The sequence below is a fragment of the Mustela erminea genome, chromosome 3, assembly GCF_009829155.1.
Source record: "Mustela erminea isolate mMusErm1 chromosome 3, mMusErm1.Pri, whole genome shotgun sequence".
NCBI lineage: Eukaryota > Metazoa > Chordata > Mammalia > Carnivora > Mustelidae > Mustela > Mustela erminea.
Window position 1 is genome coordinate 85833880 of NC_045616.1, and position 15702 is coordinate 85849581.

The 15702-nt window shown below is 45.4% G+C and overlaps 1 protein-coding gene and 1 long non-coding RNA gene across 3 annotated transcripts; one reads left to right on the top strand and one right to left on the bottom strand.

The window, feature by feature from the left end:
• The first annotated feature begins 93 nt into the window (after positions 1-93).
• On the top strand, positions 94-15509 carry HDAC3 (histone deacetylase 3). Of its 2 annotated transcripts, XM_032336363.1 has the most exons (15): positions 94-229; positions 336-418; positions 1725-1867; positions 7251-7332; positions 7467-7523; positions 7644-7699; positions 8075-8208; positions 8732-8812; positions 9188-9261; positions 9425-9489; positions 10547-10636; positions 10760-10818; positions 11109-11188; positions 11449-11606; positions 14758-15509. In XM_032336363.1, exons 1-15 carry the CDS (start codon positions 175-177, stop codon positions 14825-14827), a joined length of 1287 nt encoding a protein of 428 aa, XP_032192254.1. In that variant the 5' UTR covers positions 94-174; the 3' UTR covers positions 14828-15509. The 2 variants fall into 2 exon arrangements, with proteins under 2 accessions (XP_032192254.1, XP_032192255.1); XM_032336364.1 differs by lacking the exon at positions 94-229 and having other exon boundaries at positions 375-450.
• Positions 11570-14338, bottom strand: LOC116586427. The gene is made up of 3 exons (XR_004284033.1): positions 14134-14338; positions 13854-13954; positions 11570-11645 (listed from the first exon to the last, which is right to left on the bottom strand). It is a non-coding gene; the product is annotated as an uncharacterized LOC116586427 (long non-coding RNA).
• Positions 15510-15702: the final 193 nt, after the last annotated feature.

Consider the following 15702-nt stretch of genomic DNA (forward strand, 5'->3'; position numbering starts at 1 on the left):
AAGGGCGAAGCCAAGCGAGGGGCGGAACTCCGCAGGGGGCGTGGTCTGGGAGGCGGGGCCTGGACTTCCCGGTTCCGCAGAGACAGGCTGCGTGCTTACGCAGCACGTAGGAGCGGGGGTGGGGCAGGCGGCCGGGCGGGCGGCTGAGGCGCGGGGCCTTCTCCCGCCGGCACCATGGCTAAGACCGTGGCCTATTTCTACGACCCAGACGTGGGCAACTTCCACTACGGTGAGGGAGCAAGGCTGTACGCGAGGGGCTTCGGGACGCGGAGGTTCGAGGCGGGGGCTAAAACTCCAGCGACGGGAACTGACGAACTCTCTTCTCCCACCCCCAGGGGCAGGGCACCCTATGAAGCCCCATCGCTTGGCATTGACCCATAGTTTGGTCTTGCACTACGGTCTCTATAAGAAGATGATCGTGAGTCTCCCCATCGCTGTTGGATTTTGAGGGTGCGGGCGAGCTCTGTGGCCATAGGATAGGTGGGCTGCTCTGAATGCACCAAGTGCGACCCACCCTTGGGGTGGGGGGCAGGGTGGATGGAAGCAGCCAGGACCACCCGCCATCAGCAGAGTGTTGGTGGGTGGGTCCACCGACTTAATGGAAATTATTTTTTTACCTTAGGTCGGCCACCCTTTGACCTCAGGTAGATCAACCTCGGGCCTATGGTTAGGGTGGAGTGGGGGGTGGTTTGAAGAGAGAAAGTGTTTCCTCCCAGCGTCTTAGGAGGTGGGCAGTGCTGTGGCTTCAGGAGAGAGGGGATAGATCACTCTATCTGGATGTGGGGTGTTCCCACCGCAGTTCTCACCCTTTCTCTGCCGCCTCTAGCCATCTCCAAGGAGCTAGAGCTCCAGGGAGGACTCTGTAGCCCTGTGTGCAAATGTGTATGTGTGTGTGGAAGAGAGCGGGAAATGTCCTGGGTAGTTCCCTACCAACTTAGAATATTGCTACCCAACCCTCCATCTCCCAGATACATACATGGGGGTGGACAATCCCCAACTTGGAATTTATAGTTGTGGTAGGGGATTGTAACAGTTAAGTTCAGCCCTCATGCGTCACAAGGGGAATTAGTCAACAATATGAATGAGTGTTGTCCACTGTTTGTGCTGAGGCACAGACAAGTGAATTAGCTACAGAAAAGACTGAGGTGATGTTATTGCATGAATCTATGACTCCCTTGAAATTGTTTGCTGGTATGTACCCCTGTGCATTTTCTGGGGAGAGAAGCTTTTTTTCTTGCCCAGTTTCTAAAGAAGTGTGTGAAATTCCCTAAAAGGTAGTAAGTCTCTAGCTTAGCACTGTGGCTCTCCTGGGTTTTGATTAAAAGGTTGTCATATATCCCATATTATTTAACTCTAAAATTAAGAATTCAGAGAAGAGAGAGGATGGAATCAGAGGCAGGGGGAGGAGATGAGTATGGAAAGAATAAAAAATAGATGGATAAAGAAAAGGTTGAGAAAAGGTGGGAAAGATTGGGCTGGAAGTGGGAAGGAGAAGGCAAGTGCACTGATCTTTAGGAGGCTTGATCATAGTACCCCAGCTGGCTTACCAGAGCCTCTCTTCTTCTCTGACCTTTGCTTCAGAGAATAACAAAGATTGGAGGGGTAAGGGGACTGCTGATATGTGTGGGTGTGGACAGTCCGCGGGGCTGGGTTTAGTGTGGGCAGTCTCAACCTAATTAATGGGACTGAACTCGCTGGGGTTCACCTTATGTTTCCATCCCGAGGTCTTCAAGCCATACCAGGCCTCCCAGCATGACATGTGCCGCTTTCACTCTGAGGACTACATCGACTTCTTGCAGAGAGTCAGCCCCACCAATATGCAAGGCTTCACCAAGAGCCTTAATGCCTTCAACGTGGGCGATGACTGGTGAGGGGAGAACTGGGATTTTTAATGCCAGCCATTTCAAGGAGAACATTTGAGTGAGGTCTCGTGGCAGCAGTGGGAACATATGAAGGGGGTCTGTTTGTCAGTGAATCATCATTTACTCATTTGTTTATTCAACAAATAATGGCCGTTTGCTCTAGGCCAGTCCCTGTGCTAATTGCTAGCAATGCAGTGATACATAACAACAAAATTTAATATTACAGTTGTGCTAAGTCCTGTGAAGGAGAGCTATGTGGCTGACTGAGAGTGTATACGCAGGAGAATTACCAATCTTGGGAGTGGGCTGGTCACTAGAGGCTGGAGGAAGTAATGGAGGTTGAGGGGAGATCTGAAGAAAGAGTAGGAGATAATTAGATGAAAGGTAATTGGGCACATATGTGGTGAGGGCAGAAATATTGTGGGAATTAGGGACAGCATGTGTTGAGGGTCTGTGAGAGGTTGGTGTGTTCCTCATTTGAGGAACAGAAAAAAGGTCATTCACTGAATATGAAAAGAAAAATGATCTGAATCGAGGCTAAAGAGATGGGCAGGGCCTTTAAAAATTAAACAGCTTTGTGATGAATTGGGGCTCTTATCCCTAGAGGAGAGAGAAATTATCAAAGTGTTCTAAAAGCAAGAGAGTGATTTACATTGAGGGAGGTTTACACTGAGCTGAATCATATGAGAAAGTCTCAGAATTGGGCCCTCTGGGGAAGGGAACAGATAACAAAGATAAGCCATTATCCTTGCTTACATTCTCTCATATATTCAGGAAAACATAGCAATCTTAACAGCTACCATTTACTCAATTTATTTTTAGACTTTTTTTTAAGGAAAATTTCAAACATTTCTGAAAAAATAGTACAGTGAATTCCCATGTATCCTTCACCACCTGTAATGTTTATGAGCATATAGCCAGTCTTGCTTCATCTGCATCCCAGATTATTTTAGTTTGTGTGTTTTTTTGTTTTTTTTTGTGTTTTTTTTGGAAGGAGGGGGCAAGCCAGCAGGGGCAGGGTGGTAGGGATGCAGAGGGAGAGGGAGAGAGAGAATCTTAAGCAGGGTCCGTGCCCAGCTTGGAGCCCAGTAAGGACATGGGCAGGCACGGGGCTTGATGCCAGCTGGATCTCTGAGATCCAGCTGAGATCATGACCTGAGTAGAAATTAGGAGTCTAATGTTTAACTGACTGAGCCACCCAAGAGCCCCTGCATCTCAGATTATTTTAAAGCAAATCCCAGATGTCGCATTTTTTACCTGCAAATATTTTATTGTGTGTCTCTAAATGATACTCTTAAAAACAAACATGCACACACACACACACACACACACACACACACACACATTGTCATTATCACACCTAAAAAACAGTAATTCCTTAATACCATCATATTTGCAATCAGTATTCAAATTTCTCTAACTGCCTCCTAATTTTTTCTTTTTGCAGTTGATGTATTTAGGATCTAAATAAGGCCCATACTTTGTATTTGGTTGATACGTCTCTTAAGGTTTTTAAATCTCCAATGTTTCCTTCTCTAACTTGAATTTCTTCCTTTTTTTTTTAAAAGAAGATTTTATTTATATGAGATACAGATAGTAGGTGAGAGAGAGAGAGAGTGCGCAGCGGAAGGAGGGGCAGAGGGAGAGGGAAAAGCAGACTCCCCTTGAGCAGGGTGCCTAATGTGGGGCTTAATCCCCGAGCCCTGGGGTCATGACATGAGCCAAAGGCAGATGTTTAATTGACTGAGCCACCCACGTGCCCCTGTACCTTTAATTTATTTCTTGAAGAAACCAGGTTGTTGGTCATATAGAATTTCCTATAACAGCTACTGCTGAGTGCTTACTCTTTTGTGCTGAGGTTTGCTGGTATATCCACTTCATTCTTACAGCAACAGTGAGATGTAATAGTCCTTTGCCTTAATTTAGGCATAAAACCAAAATTTGAGGAAATTGAGGTAACTAACCAGAGTTAACAAAACTGATCAGTCAAGGTGGCAGGATTCAGATCCAGAGACCTGGTTTTTATTTATTTTGAATTTATTCTATTTATTTCAGTTTTTAAAAAAAATTATTTATTTGACAGAGCAGGAGCACACAGGCAGGGGGAATGGCAGAGGGAGGGGGAGAAGCACGCTCCCGGCTAAGCAGGGAACCCCATGTGGGGCTTGATCCCAGGACTCTGGGGTTAGGACTCAAGCCAAAGGCAGTTGTCTAACCAACTGAGCCACTCAGGCATCCCCAGAGCCTTGGTTTTTAAACACTACACTGTTTCCCTGAAAGATCCTACTGATGGAAGCACTTTGAGCTGGAAGATAGAAGGCTGGCATTGAGCACCTCCCCAGGCTTATCCATAACTACACCCTTGTTTTCACAGAATGCCTTCCTGGAATGCCCTTTGTTCCTCATTCAACCTCTCCAAGGCCTTCCTGGCCTTCACACCACCTTCAAGATTCACACCACTGAAACTTTTTTTTTTTTAATTAAGGTTTTTATTTATTTTTTTGACAGAGAGAGAGATTATTTGACAGAGAGAGAGATCAAGTAAGCAGAGAGGCAGGCAAAAAGAGAGGGGGAGGCAGGCTCCCTGCTGAGCAGAGAACCCGATGTGGGTTTCTATCCCAGGACCCTGAGATCATGACCTGAGCCAAAAGCAGAGGCTTAACCCACTGAGCCACCCAAGCACCCCCCACTGAACCTTTCTTGACCACACCAGGCACAGAGATCTGTCCTGTACTAGTTTGCACTAGTCATTTGGTGTTTAGTTGCATGCTGTCTTAGGAGATTTCTTGGGTTTTTTTGTTATTGCTGCTACTGTTGTTTCTGAGCTCACTTTGCAGGTGTGGGAATGCAGAGTCAGCCCTAAGACCCCAGCTGGGGCTCTGTAAGTGCTCTGTGCATTTAGGGAATACTACCACTCAGTCCTTGGCACCGCATCAGTTGTACTGTTCGACTTAAGCTACAGTCATGGTTATCTCTCTATTTCAGATGAGAATCAGGGATTTTCCCTTTTATTTTTGATTGTTTTCAAGTTAACCTAATATAAAAAGCCCAATTATACTGCAAGGCTTTCAATGGGGAAAAAAAAAGTCCCAGATCTGTGCCTCCTACTCATAAATCCCTCTCCCGAGGGGCAGCCACTTTCAGCTCATTTAGCTATGTCTTCTGGTATTTATCTTTGGGTTTCAAAGCAATGATACTAATCTACTGTTACAAATAATCTGTAATACTTAAGTAATGCCTACTCTCTGTCAGGTAGCATTTTAAATGCTTCAGAGGCATTAGGTCATTTAAGCTCATCAATCTCTGTGAATCAGGGTCTCTTATTGCCTCCTTTGACAGATGAGGACACTTAGGCACAGAAACTATAAACAGCTTATCTAGTCTCATGATCATTGGTAGGTGTTAAAAAGTCAGGCTTGAGGGGTACCTGGGTGGCTCAGTTGTTAAGTGGTTACGTTTGGCTTGGGTCCTGGGATTGATCCCCGTATTGGGCTCCCTCCTTAGTGAGGAGCCTGCTTCTCCCTCTGTCTGCTGCTTCCCCTCCTTGTGTTCTCTCTCTCTCTCTGTCAGGTAAATAAATAAAATCTTTAAAAAAAAAAAAAAAAGCCACGCTTGAACTTAGGTAGTCTGGCTCTAGAATCTGGGCTCTTAAATCAAGCTGCCATATTATCCTGTCTCTTATAATATGCTTGTGTTGCTATTTTTCCACTTTTCAACTTCAATCATTGCCTATAAAGCCCTTAGTATGGGAAATTAACATTTAGTCTCCTCATACTATCACCCTGGCTTGCCCTCCTATCCCAGCTTCACAATATAGTTAGGTACAATTTTTATTCAATAAGCATTCTATGTTTACGTTGTTAGAATCTTGAAAAATTCACTTACTATAGAGTCTAATAGTATACTGCGGTTTAATCTTACTTCCTGTATATCTTTTCGTTTTTCCTAGAGTTGATAATTGCATTGTTTTTTCATTTGCTTAGTTTTCTAGGTATTAATCATTAATTCTTCCCAGAACCTTTGAGAAACTATAAAACTCTCTATAGCTTTCTTTATCACATGGTCAAATGTGTCAGCTGCACCATTTTCTATTTTTGAGACTTAAAAGTAAAAATCTTTTAAGCTTTTCCTTTTTTATAAGTTAAGTTTTTGAAGGTATAATTTGCATGCAGTAAAATTCACCCGTTTTAGGTGTGCAGTTTGAGAGTTTTTTTTTTTTTTAAAGATTTTATTTATTTATTTGACAGACAGAGGTCACAGGTAGGCAGACAGGCAAACAGAGAGACAAGGAAGCAGGCTCCCTGCTGAGCAGAGAGCCCGGCTTGGGGCTCTATCCCAGGACCCTGGGATCATGACCTGAGCTGAAGGCAGAGGCTTTAACCCACTGAGCCACCCAGGCGCCCCCGAGAGTTTTGATAGTATGCATCAAAGTATAGATTATTTCCATTTTCCCACAGAGGACTCTTCTGCCCTTTTATAGTCAATGTCTTCTCTTCAGCTTACCTCTAGGTGACAACTGATCTGAGATCTATCTCTATATTTTGCCTTTTCCAGAGTTTATATAAATGGAGCTTTATAGTATATAATCTTTTGTATCTGGCTTCAGGCCTCTCCTTTTTATAAAAAAGAAGATGGTAATAATTATGATTAATATTTATCGATGTGCAGAATACTAGGTACCACACAGTGTTTTAACTGTGTTCAAGGCTTTCTGTGGATTATCATTATTACTATTTCAGGTATATAGGAATGCAGCTCTTGCTTAAAAATGTGACTCTTTTTTTTAAAAAAAATATTTTATATATTTATTTGACATAGAGAGAGAGCGAGTGTGCACAAGCTGTGTGTGTGGGGAGTGGCAGGCAAAGGGAGAGGGAGAAGTAGGCTCCGTGCTGAGCAAGGAGCCTGATGTGGGGCTTGATCCCAGGAGCTTGGGATCATGACCTGAGCTGAAGGCAGACACTTAACCAACTGAGCCACCCAGGCACCCCAAAAATGTGTGACTCTGAAAGAATGTTATTGAACATTGTGTTAAAATATGAAATACATAAAAGAACATTGAAAGAGAAACAAAGTTTATGTTCCCTCTCAAATTATTTCTTTTATGGCATGTGTTCTTAAGTACCTAGAAGCTGCCTACTTTTCTTTGCAACCAGGATACAAACCCCCTGACAGAGTGAAATGCTTTTTTACTTCCCATCCAGTGCCTTCCTTATACAGGGCTTGGTATACAGTCCAAAATATTTGTTGAATAAATTTGCAGATATCTTAGGTATATAGGGGCTGGGAGTTTATTGAGCAATGGAGGTTGGAGGGGTTTGGACTCAGGGAAGGTGTAGGAAGGGTCTAGACAGGTAAAGGGCTCTGACTTGCTTCTCTTTCCTGCAGCCCAGTGTTTCCCGGGCTGTTTGAGTTCTGTTCCCGTTACACAGGTGCATCTCTGCAAGGAGCAACCCAGCTGAACAACAAGGTGACTGTGGCCCCGAGTCCTGCTCTCCCTTTGGGGTTAACTGGTCCTTCTAACTGAAGGCCTTAACCCTGACCCTGAGCTTCCAGCTTTGTGGGTGGGCAAGGAGGACTGTGAGTTGGGTGTTTGTTTTTCAGATCTGTGATATTGCCATTAACTGGGCTGGTGGTTTGCACCATGCCAAGAAGTTTGAGGTAAGTGAAGAGTTGATGGGGGAGACAATGACTGCCCTAGTGTAGGTGGTCAGGCTGACACCAGGGGGCAGCTGGGGAGAGGAATCGTTACTACATTGTAAGATCACTGTCTCACCACAGGCCTCTGGCTTCTGCTATGTCAATGACATTGTGATTGGCATCCTGGAGCTGCTCAAGTAAGTAGCCTGGGAGGAGATGGAGGGACTTATGAGACCCATGGCCGAGGTGGTATCTCACACCGTGCTGGCCGTGACCTGTTCCTCCAGCTCCACACTAACTTCTCCACCGTTCTTAATGCTTTACTCAGACTACTTTCCCATGCCCTGCTGCACACTCCCTCCTGCCTGCTCACATTTCAGTCTTCTCTACACATCCCTCTCCTGTCCCTGCCTCCAGGCTGGAGTCCAGAGTTGACCGTAGGGAACTGGTGGTATTAGGTTTCAGGTGACTTGGGCTTCCTAATTCCAAACCTTGTTTTGGGAGGTGTGGGTTGGGGGTTTTCTTGCTGGGGTTCCCCTCTACCTCAGACTCTGGCTTGGGTCTCATCCCAGGTACCACCCTCGGGTGCTCTACATTGATATCGACATCCACCATGGTGATGGAGTTCAGGAAGCCTTCTACCTCACTGACCGGGTGATGACAGTCTCCTTCCACAAATACGGAAACTACTTCTTTCCTGGCACAGGTATGGGAGTAGGGATGATCATCCCCTTCACACCCTCAGCTCTTTGCTACGACAGCCTCCTGCTTAGCCTTCAGGTCTTGGCTCAAGTGGCCTCCTCAGGGAAGTCCATCCTGACCACTGCAGTTAAAGTAATCCCTCCTTCCCTATTACTCTGTCATGTCACTATGCTTACTTTTCTCAGAGCACTCACTGCTGTTTGTATATATGGCAGTGTTTTGTTCTGTTTACTGTCTTCCTTATCATGCCCATCCCCCAGGAGTAAAAGCTTGGTGGGATTTCATTCATTTCATTAGTTCTCTCTAATGCCCCAGTGCCTGATGCACAGGTTGGCTCATAGTAGGCCCTCAAAAATTATTTGCTGAATGAATGCAAACCACTAGAGATGAAGTGTCTCTAGAGAGTGTGTGGTGGAGGTACACAGATATAGTGAGATGTCCTCGGTGTACAGATTGAACTTGAAGCAGGTGGGTTGTGGGTGTCCCCTGTGTATAGCTCCTACCCCCTACTCTCCACTTGCCTATAGGTGATATGTATGAAGTTGGAGCAGAGAGTGGTCGCTACTACTGTCTCAATGTGCCTTTGCGGGATGGCATCGATGACCAGAGTAAGTATCGAGGTCATTTCCCCGTTTACTAGGCCCCTTCTTCCTCCTTGAATTAACGTCTTCTGCCTGGTATTGTCTACTGTTGGGCCAGGTGTCCTTAAGGATGAATGGCCTTCAAAGGGACCATGAACCCCCCCGGAAATTGTATGCAACATATTTATGTGTATGTGCATTTTTTCTGGGAAATGGGTCATTAGCTTCCATCAGTCACTCAAAGTGGTCTGGGACCCCATCTAGAAGCTTAGAACCAATGATTTGGTTCTTTGGGTTGCCCCTTTTCCTGGGCTACATGCTCTCTCAATCCCTTTTTTCCTTTTGTTCCCTGTCTCCCCATTCCCTTGGGGTGCCAGGTGCCCATCTTTGGCCCTCTCCCAGGTTACAAGCACCTTTTCCAGCCGGTTATCAACCAGGTGGTGGACTTCTACCAACCCACATGCATTGTGCTCCAGGTAATACTGCTGGTGCTTTTTCAAGAGGGCTCTGCCTGGGCTTAGGGGAATAGAGCAGGGAGGAAGATAGCCCCTGCGTTTGTTGGGGAACAGAAGTGAAGGACATCTGGGTCATTCTGATCAGTCATCTCACTGCAGCTGCCTGGGGTTTTGCTTTTCACAGTGTGGAGCTGACTCCCTAGGCTGTGATCGTTTGGGCTGCTTCAACCTCAGCATTCGAGGACATGGGTGAGACCTGCTCTTTTCTGTCCCTGGTTTTCAAGTGGCTTTGGGCCTCAGTACGTGGAATGGGGGTAGTTGGGGAATGGGCCATAGGAAGACTAGAGAGAGTCACTCCCAAGCAATGAGAAGGGTCCATGCGGAGGAACTGAGACAGGAAAGAGCTGGTATAGCCAGCCAGGAGATGAAGTCAGAGTGGGGAGGCAAGATCACAAGGAGCAGCCTGGAGGTTGTTTGACGGGAGGCCCAAGAGATCGGCAGTGGTGAGGTCATGCAGAGCCCTTAAACTCTGGTGAGAAGTCTGGATTGAATTTGAAATATGATGGGAAACTGCGGGAAGGTTTTAAACAAGGAAATGACATGATCCAATTGTTTTTTTTTTTTTTTTTTAAGATCTTATTTATTTGAGAGAAAGACAATGAGAGAGAGAGATTGAGAGGGGAAAGGTCAGAGGGAGATGCAGACTTCTGCCTATCAGGGAGCCTGATGCGGGACTTGATCCCAGGACTCCAGGATCATGACCTGAGTCAAAGGCAGTTGCTTAACCAACTGAGCCACTCAGGTGCCCCCCAATTGATGTTTTAAAGTGACTGCTCTGACTGCTGAAAGGAGGAAGGCTTGGGGGTGGGGTGGGGGACAGGAGTGGAAGTGTAAGGCCAGTTAGGAAGGTGTTGGTATTGCCCAGGCAGCAGATGTCGTGCCTGGGCCTAGGTGGAGGAGGTGGCCAGTGAGAAGTAGGTGATGGGAGTTGTATTGTGGAGGCTGGAACTGACAGCACTTGCTGGTACTTTGATGAAAGTAGTTGATTAACAGATGAGGTGCCAGGATGGGTGTTGAGCTGGAGAGAGGTGGGAACGCCCTGTGTGTTTCAGTTTTTACTGAGACACACCATATAGAGAATAAAGTACGCATATCTCAAGGGTATAACTCGGTGAATTTCAATACCTAGTTCAAGATTATGGAAGCTTCTCTAGTTCCCGTCTGCCCTTTCGAGGCAATACCTAGAGACGGTATACTTTGCCTTTTGATCACTTCCTCCAGCCATTCCTCTGGTTCCTTCTAACAGGGAATGTGTCGAATATGTCAAGAGCTTCAATATCCCTCTACTGGTGCTAGGTGGTGGTGGCTATACTGTCCGAAATGTTGCCCGCTGCTGGTGAGCATGCTCCCTGGTTTTCCTTCTCCCCCTTGTCCTATGTGAGTTGGTGAGTTGGGGGCTCCCTGAGAGGGCTGGAGGGCCCACTTGCTCAGCCTACCCCACTCTGCTGTTTGGTTTCAGGACATATGAAACGTCACTGCTGGTAGAAGAAGCCATTAGTGAGGAGCTTCCCTATAGTGGTAAGGATCACTCTCTGATAACCCACAGCAAGAGGCATTCTCAGAAGACCCCCAGAATGGCGTAATTTCAAGGCAGATGGGAATTTAAAAATTTTTCTTTTTATTACAGATAGGAAATTTGACACTCAAGGAGCCCTGCAGACTAAATCACTGAGTTCAGAGCAGGGAAAAGATTAGGCAGCTATTATGCAGGGGTTTTGGATGGGAAGGAAATAGATTGGGAAGTCTTGGGACCTGGTTGTCTCTGTCTGAGCCATGCCTTCTCTTCTAATCTCCCTTTCCCCATTTAGAGTACTTCGAGTACTTTGCCCCAGACTTTACGCTCCATCCAGATGTCAGCACGCGCATCGAGAATCAGAACTCACGCCAGGTAGCTGCTGAACCCAAAAAGATGAACCCAGGGGTGGGGAGGGCCTAGGAAGAGGTTCAGGATGTGGGGAAATTGGAGAAACCGGAGAAGAGAAAAAAGTTCTCAGCTACCACTGTCATTGTTAAAACCAAGACACAGCCCAGGTTAAAGTAGAGGCAATCGGACTGGGGGGATTAGAACTAGGATCGTAGGGCTGGGAGTCAGCTAGAAGGGTGGATGCTCTGGGAATCACTCACTCCGTATTCCAAATCCCCAACCAGTATTTGGACCAGATCCGCCAGACAATCTTTGAAAACCTGAAGATGCTGAACCATGCACCCAGCGTCCAGATTCATGATGTGCCTGCAGACCTCCTGACCTATGACAGGACTGACGAGGCTGATGCAGAGGAGAGGGGTCCTGAGGAGAACTACACCAGGTCTGGGGCAGTGACTTGAGAGCAGGGGTTTCCAGCAGTCTTGTCGGGGAAGTTACGAGGGAAAAAGGACATTAGAAGGCATTAGCTTAATCATCCCTGGCTTACTTCCTTTGGGATGCCTGCTTTTTGCTCTTTTGTAATTCCCCACTCTTTCTGTATGTGTGATTGTGGCATAAATAAGTAACATATTTATTGTCAGAATTTTAAACAGCACCAAAATAATGTTAAGCTTGCATTCACAGGATCCTAGACCAGTTCCACAAACTATTAATAGTTTGATTTATATCTTTTCTTTTATTTATTTATTTATTTATTTATTTATTTTTTAAAAGATTTTATTTATTTATTTGACAGACAGAGATCACAAGTAGGCAGAGAGGCAGGCAGAGAGAGAGAGAGAGAAAGAGGGAAGCAGGCTTCCTGCAGAGCAGAGAGCCCGATGCGGGGCTCGATCCCAGGACCCTGAGATCATGACCCAAGCCGCCTTCAAACCACTGAGCCACCCAGGCGCCCCGATTTATATCTTTTCAAATAGACTTTTTCAATAGGGTTTAAGTATACTATCCAGTATGCGCATAGGAACGCAAATATACATACACATGCATTCTTAGAGCTTGTGCATCTTTTTTAAAAATGCTGTTTGGATCTATACTGGGTGCTCTACAATTTAGAACTGTTTTTTTGTTTTTTTTTTTTTTTTAAGATTTTAATTATTTATTTGACACAGAGAGAGAGAGATCACAGGTAGGCAGAGAGGCAGGCAGAGAGAGAGGGGAAAGCAGGCTCCCTGCTGAGCAGAGAGCCCGATGTGGGGATAGATCCCAGGACTCTGAGATTGTGACCTGAGCGGAAGGCAGAGGCTTAACTCACTGAGCCACCCAGGCAACCCTGGTTCTTTCTTTTTAAACAGTGTATTTTTCCATGTCATTATATATAGATCTGCTTCATTATTTTATCAGCTGCATAATATTCCGTCGTGTGGCTGTAGCATAATTTAACTAAGTACCATAGATGGCATTTGTATTATTTCCCATTTTTTTATCATAACAAAGATGTGGCCCTGAACCCCCTAAAATTTTTGGTATCTGCTGCCAAATTGCCTTCCAAACAATCTGTAAGGATTTATAATCTTTTCACCATTTTACTGGCTCCTTCCAGGTTTGGAGCTCTACAAGTCACTGCTCACATACTGCTGTTTAAGGCCCTTTGATTTCTTTCCTGTGTTCATTTTTTTCAGATATAATAATTACATTACAGGTTTTTTTTTAAATCTTTATTTTTCTGAGCTATATACTAAAATACAGATGCATTGAATTAGGAAAAAAAGAGATTCGGGTAGAGGTGTTTTTTTTTTTTTAATCCCAGAATAGGTTTTTCTGAAAAATGAAGGGAAAAGACAGCAGAACACAGAAGTGGAGAAACAGATGCACTTAATGGAGAACAGATACCCTTACGTGGCTGGGGGATAACCACAGCTGGACACTTGCACCTCCCACGCACTGTTAGAGGTCTGAGCTGACTCTGCTACAGAGTCACATGGCCTTCCCAGACCCTTCCAGAATCTGCTTCTCTGTATTAGAGGTCAGCTTCCATATCTCTCCTTTAGGCCTGAGTTTTATTGCTTGGACCTTCGGGACTAGTCCACTCCTTCTCCACGAATACCGCCTTATTCCCACTCCTGGTTGAGGAAGTATCTGAACATCTGGCCTCAGGATTCCTTTTTAATGTCTCACCGCCTTGTCTCCTCTTTGTCAACTTCTCCAGATCTCTGAAGCTTGACTTCTAGAAATTGATTTTCTTAAAAACCTGCTTTAAGTTACTCCTTTAGGTTGCGTTTGGCTTTTTCATCTCTGGTTCTGGGCTGGAATCTGGGCCTAATGTCTGTACGATACCACCCCCTCTCAACAGCCAGCAGCAGTTCAGGCCTCTTCCTGCCCTAAGCCCTCCCTCCCTGTCAGACCACCCACCAAGTTCCCGTTCTTTGATGCCTATAGCTCCAACTTGTGTATCATTTGCAGAGTAGTAATAAGAGGAGTTAATGACTTTCTGTGGGTTTGCTAAGAACCAGACTCAGTACTAAATGCTTTATATTAAAACGTACATACCATCTTGTCATCATTCTGCTGTCATCAGACAACTCTGAGAGGTGGCTGTTAACGTTCAGTTACCAGAAGAGGAATCTAAGGCTCAGAGAGGTTAAGTAACTTGCCAGACATCCTAAGGCTAGTTAACTGAGATATTGCTTACCAGGCAGATAGGGCCTTTCCTGACTTTGTTCTCCAGCTTCTCATTGATGAATTTCTCCCTTCTTTCTTAGTTATCAGCTGTGGGCAAGGTAATTCGGTTTTCTGTGTTCTCCCAGAGAGGAGTTTTCCAAAAAGAAAGAAATGAATATTGAGTACTTACTGGGCCCTGTGTTGCTTTCAAATCCCTTCATTCGCTTCTCTGCTTACAACTCTCCTTTCCATTGCTCTTAGAACAAAACCCCATTCTCTGATCATGGCTTTAAAGACGTGCTGGTGCTTACCTATGTCTGTGGTCTCATCTGTAGCTACTTTCCTCCCTGTGCACGGCTCCCGGCCATCCTAGCCTTATGCTCTTCCTAGAATACATCAGTCTCCCTCCACCTGATAACTCTGTATTTGGCTTTCTTTGCAGCTCGGAATGGGCTTCCTGAGATCTCTGCCTGGCCAGCCCCTTCTCAGACTTGAAGTCTTTCTTACCTTCCTAGAATAGCTGTCTCTAATAATTCTGCCTGGAATGTGCCCCCCCCTTCACTCTTTGTGACATCCCTTTATTTCATTGTGTCAGAGCATTTGCCAAGATGGGAAATTATAATCTTTATTTATTGACTTTGTTAGTTGTCTTGTTTATTCAGTCAGTTTATTGAGGATAGGCAGACATTTTTATCCAGCTTATTATCTACCATATCGCTGTGGCTTATGATGGTGGCTGGCATGGAGTGTCTCTCCATAAATGTCTATTTAGACTGCATGAATGGAGGGGATGGATAGCGACCAGTATCTGCCAATAGGAGAAGAGTGCTTCCTGTATGAAAGGGGCCTAGGAAGTGGTTCCAGAGAGGGTAGCTGTGTGGGAGAAGGTGAGAACCTGGAGAATAGGACCCTGATTTGTCTCCCTTGCTTTGCAGGCCAGAGGCACCCAACGAGTTCTATGATGGAGACCATGACAATGACAAGGAAAGCGACGTGGAGATTTAAGAGCAGCTGGGCTTGCTCTGTCCTGAGGAATTCCTTTTTACCTCTTGTTTGGGCAGGAGGGAAAAGATGTGGCACCCCCAGCCCTGATGGTCACCTTCTGGGCTTTTACCAGTGTTGGAAGAGGGTTTGGAGACCACATCTGGTATTTGAACCAATGTCCCCTTTCCTCTTCTTCCCAAGGCCTGACAATGGTACTTATTAGGGATCAGACAGGGACAAGGATAACTTCCTCTAGGATATCCTGGGCAGTGGGCCCTAGAGGCCAGTCCATGCCATTTTGGCCCCCTTACTCCTTCCCTGCTTCCCTCCAATCCAGAGACTTTTAGGGATGAAGGTGTAGACAGGACTGATGTTGCCTCTGACTTTCTTCTTCCCTGGGTTCTCGTACTGCAGGCCTTGTTTCCAGTGCAGGTGAAGAGTGACGGATTTTAGTGGGCTCTGGCTCCCTAACATCTTAACCCCAGATGATGGGAAGTACAGTTTTGAGTCGGGGGAGGATGTGAAAATGTCCTGTTCTAACTTTTGGCTTTATGTCCATTTTACCACTGTTTTTATCCAATAAACCAAGTTGGTATTTTTTGTAACTTTTGCCTTCCTGGGAATATTCTTAATTCTTGCTAGCCGACTGTGTGTGAAAGGGGCGGGGGTGATGATGTATATAATAAAAATCGTAGTTAACATTCATTCAGCACTTATGTTAGACCCTGTGTATGCATTCTACATGGATTGTGTTACTCATATATATAGAGCATTGTAATTATCAGTTAGATAAACGTGGGCAGATTACTGGCTTAAGAATGGGAGTAGAAGATGAGTTCAGGTTTTTTGAACCTGGGTGTTTGAAATGTGATGCTAGTTGGTGAAGATCTACTGGG